The following is a 3,454-nucleotide window of genomic DNA, read 5'->3' as shown; positions in this document are numbered from 1 at the left end:
ATGTTGTCACACAAAGCGGAGGGACCTACAGTTTTACGCCGACTCCGAACGGCGATTGTATTTTTATGAGAAGCTGTTTTTCATGGCAGAAATACACTCGGAGGTTTGCCATTGCCTGCCGAGGAACGACCGCTGTTAAGAAAAAACCTTTTCTATATTTTTTTGTGATGTTGCTTTGACTAGGGCTTGAACCCAGGTGCTGCGGAGTGGAAGCGCGCACTGTTTACCACTGCACCACAGCGGCCGACCGTGCTTATTCATACCAAAATTAATTTCACGGAACTCCGGTGACTTTTCTACGGAACACTTGGGTTCCGCGGAACCCACTTTAAGAAGCTCTGCCCTACTACATACATATGTACATTAGGCTGGGTCGATTTTGTATGGAGGAAAATAAAAGGCATTTGACCGTATTATAATAGTTATATTATGATGTCTTAAGTCTAAGCCAATTGTTATTGGCCACGAAAGATTAATTTAAAACTTATCTTTAGCCCGCGCAATTGAATCAAAGTATAAATTTTGAAAATGAAACTTTGGCTTGTAATATCTATGGAATGCGTTAATTGTAATAAACAGGACGATATATCAACTTAAGGGTTATTAAATTTAGCACCACACGCTCATTTACAATTTTTCAATAAGTCTACAAGTTTTTAAGATATTAAGATAAAACTAACAAAAACTAAAATTTTACCTATGAATTTTCAATTCTTTATTACTTCAGCAACCAAGTGAAAAAAAAACAAGTGAGACGAGATTTATTTCAAACGGTTTAATGTTTTCGGATGTTTATGTAATACTAAAGGGACCATAGACTTGGTCACGCCGATTTGGTCAGTTTTCAAGATCGTGGTGAATGAAGTCAAGCATGTATTGTCAAAGATTAGGAATCTTTTGATAAGTTAATATTAGTTTCAAGCATATAAGTATTTACATATATTAACATAATACAATTAGGGTGATAAACACCCATTTTAAGTCCATTTATGCAGTCTTTAAAATTGGTGCGGAATGGTTTCATTAGTCACCGAAGAAGAACATTTTTCACGGTTTCTAAATTTGCCGTTATATGAAAGTAGGGGACGTGCAATAAATGTTTAGATATACTTAATATTTTAGTTAATTCAATTATGTGAAAAAGTGACAGTAGGTAAATGCAATAGTCTTTTACATATCCTGGGAAATCCTTTTGAGGACTCTCCATTTGGACGATATTGCTTTGCATTCAGCTTGAACGAAAAAAGTCACTCCGTGGCACACTTTTCTGTAATCCGATTCTTTCATTTAAACGTTATTTATACATTTGAAGAGAAATTTATTTAAAAAAAAACTGGAGATCCACTAAAGTCTTTCGATATAACTTTGGTAAATGTTACTCGATCTGTACGTAATAATTACCAAATTGAAGACGAGACTTAGTGTTACTGATTTATGATAATAATATGATGAAAATCGTTCAGATTATAAACAAATTATTTCAAAATAAAAAAAACTGTTGAACAAACTGTTGAACTGTTGTCATCTTCCTATATTAGCAATTTTTTTATTGTATGCATAAACACAAGTAAACTAATTAGTGTTTCTAGAAGTTGCGCCTGTTCAGTGTTTCTATACTCATTCGCATAAACAAAAATTTTCCACGGTGATGGAAAATAATGGCTTTTCTATTAGAGCTACCGAAATTGTTCCTAAATTTGCAAAAAGATTAGAATATTTGAAATCAGCGACCTAAATGCGCGCCAGTAATATTAATGCTGTTGTTTACATCTTTTGGCTATAGGCCAGTGCAATTATTAAGAGCACAATTAAAATTTGATTGAAAAAAGATAGCTTTGAGATTAACGATAGGCTAAAGGGCTGCGAGAAATGATATTTGACTTTATCTGTTGCGTTAACGGATTCATTATCTAATAATATGCACCAAACCTTTTTGCTGAACCCAGAAATTTTAACAAGAATTGGTCTTATTCGACTAGTGAGCTGTGGGTCTCTTGGCGTTGGATGCGCGGGCTTTTACAATTAAAATAAAAGACTGCAATTTTGCAGGCTTGTTGTTGACTTCATAATACAATATATTTTCACTATTACCAAGGGATTTGACCAAAATTAGATTTTCGACCCGCCCTAATGTTCATATATGTACTACGGATTTCACCAACCGATGAGGGTAATATGTACACATTCACGCATTTCTAATAAATTCACTCTTTATTTACAGGTTCGCAGTATCAACGAAAATCGTGGCGCGGTCGAACGTCTAACATTTAATAACCACACCGAATGTCACTGTGTAGAAAAATCTATGCAACAGGTGGAGGAGTATTATCATCTGCCACTCTACGGTATATCGTTCGGTGGAGAGACACTCCGAAGAGCTACCATTTTCAACTGTAACTGTCCCAAGTTGTACGAAAAAATTTTGCAGGAGGACGATTTCTGCCGATGTGACTGCTCTTCCGGTAACACCGGTTGTGATTGGCTCAAGAGGGGCATGGAGCATTTCTCGATGATTGATCGGAAGTTAGTTCACAAATATCCCAATTTATATTTTCTCCCAGTTTAGTCTGGAATTTATAACGTAGTCATGTATTTTTCAGATGCATATCCGAAGGACGTTGCAAGGCGCCTACATGTGAGCATGGGACCTATATCAAAAAGTACGGACGATGTCCCAAACGGGAGGAGCAATTTTCGACGTCATTGTCTGCCCCAGAGACGTTGAAAAACAATGCGTTTCTGCCCATTAATTACCATTGAATGGAATTATTAATACTATATATTTTTTGGTGCAACTAAAATTAAGTATTAATAAAAACGTTTAAATAGAGGTAGCAATTTATTTGATAAAAGTATATATTTGCATAGGAATCTTAAAAGAGTTAATGTACAACAAGAAAATGGAATTTATGCAGTATTGAACGTTATGCAATAACATTTACATGCAATTTTAAATCCGAAAGCAATGATCATCTGTGTTAAGAAGTATGTAGGTGATTTCAATTTTCCACATTCATTCAATTGCACGTATCGCTAGCTTATAGTGAAAAGTGGTTAAGTTCACCTTTTATGAAAAATTCCATACAGGAAGCGGGAAGTATTAAAAATGCATCGTTTCCAAAAAGACCGAATTACTTAGAAGCAAAGCGAAAAAAAAAATCTATAAATCTAAAAGAACTCAAACAGTTTTCATTAATCTGTTTGCTAGGTTGGAGCTGCTTCCGCCCATGGGAGTAAAATCGAAAATAAGATTTTTCCTTTTCCCTCCTACGCGTTTGAAAGCATTTCGAGTAACCCTCAGGGAGCCTGTTTTATTAAACAATAAAAAATAACATACATTACAATTACAAATAAATTGTTGAACATTTTTTCAACTCACATTAAATTTGATAACTGCACATATATCACAGGGGAATTTACACACTAGGCACTACTATTATACAGAAACTTGTTT

At 34.8% G+C, this 3,454-nt stretch overlaps 1 protein-coding gene across 2 annotated transcripts; it reads left to right on the top strand.

Moving 5' to 3' along the window:
- The first annotated feature begins 1,917 nt into the window (after positions 1-1,917).
- LOC108365376 (uncharacterized) lies at positions 1,918-2,842 on the top strand. 2 transcript variants are annotated; one of them, XM_017619379.1, is made up of 2 exons: positions 1,918-2,523; positions 2,586-2,842. In XM_017619379.1, exons 1-2 carry the CDS (start codon positions 2,141-2,143, stop codon positions 2,758-2,760), a joined length of 558 nt encoding a protein of 185 aa, XP_017474868.1. In that variant the 5' UTR covers positions 1,918-2,140; the 3' UTR covers positions 2,761-2,842. The 2 variants fall into 2 exon arrangements, with proteins under 2 accessions (XP_017474868.1, XP_017474869.1); XM_017619380.1 differs by having other exon boundaries at positions 1,929-2,523; positions 2,601-2,842.
- Positions 2,843-3,454: the final 612 nt, after the last annotated feature.

This window comes from Rhagoletis zephyria, unplaced genomic scaffold (assembly GCF_001687245.7).
Source record: "Rhagoletis zephyria isolate East Lansing unplaced genomic scaffold, Rhagoletis_zephyria_1.1 Rzeph_scaffold_01854, whole genome shotgun sequence".
In the NCBI taxonomy this organism is placed as follows: Eukaryota; Metazoa; Arthropoda; class Insecta; order Diptera; family Tephritidae; genus Rhagoletis; species Rhagoletis zephyria.
Note: the sequence above shows the minus strand (reverse complement) of the source record. Positions and strands in the feature narration are given on the sequence as shown.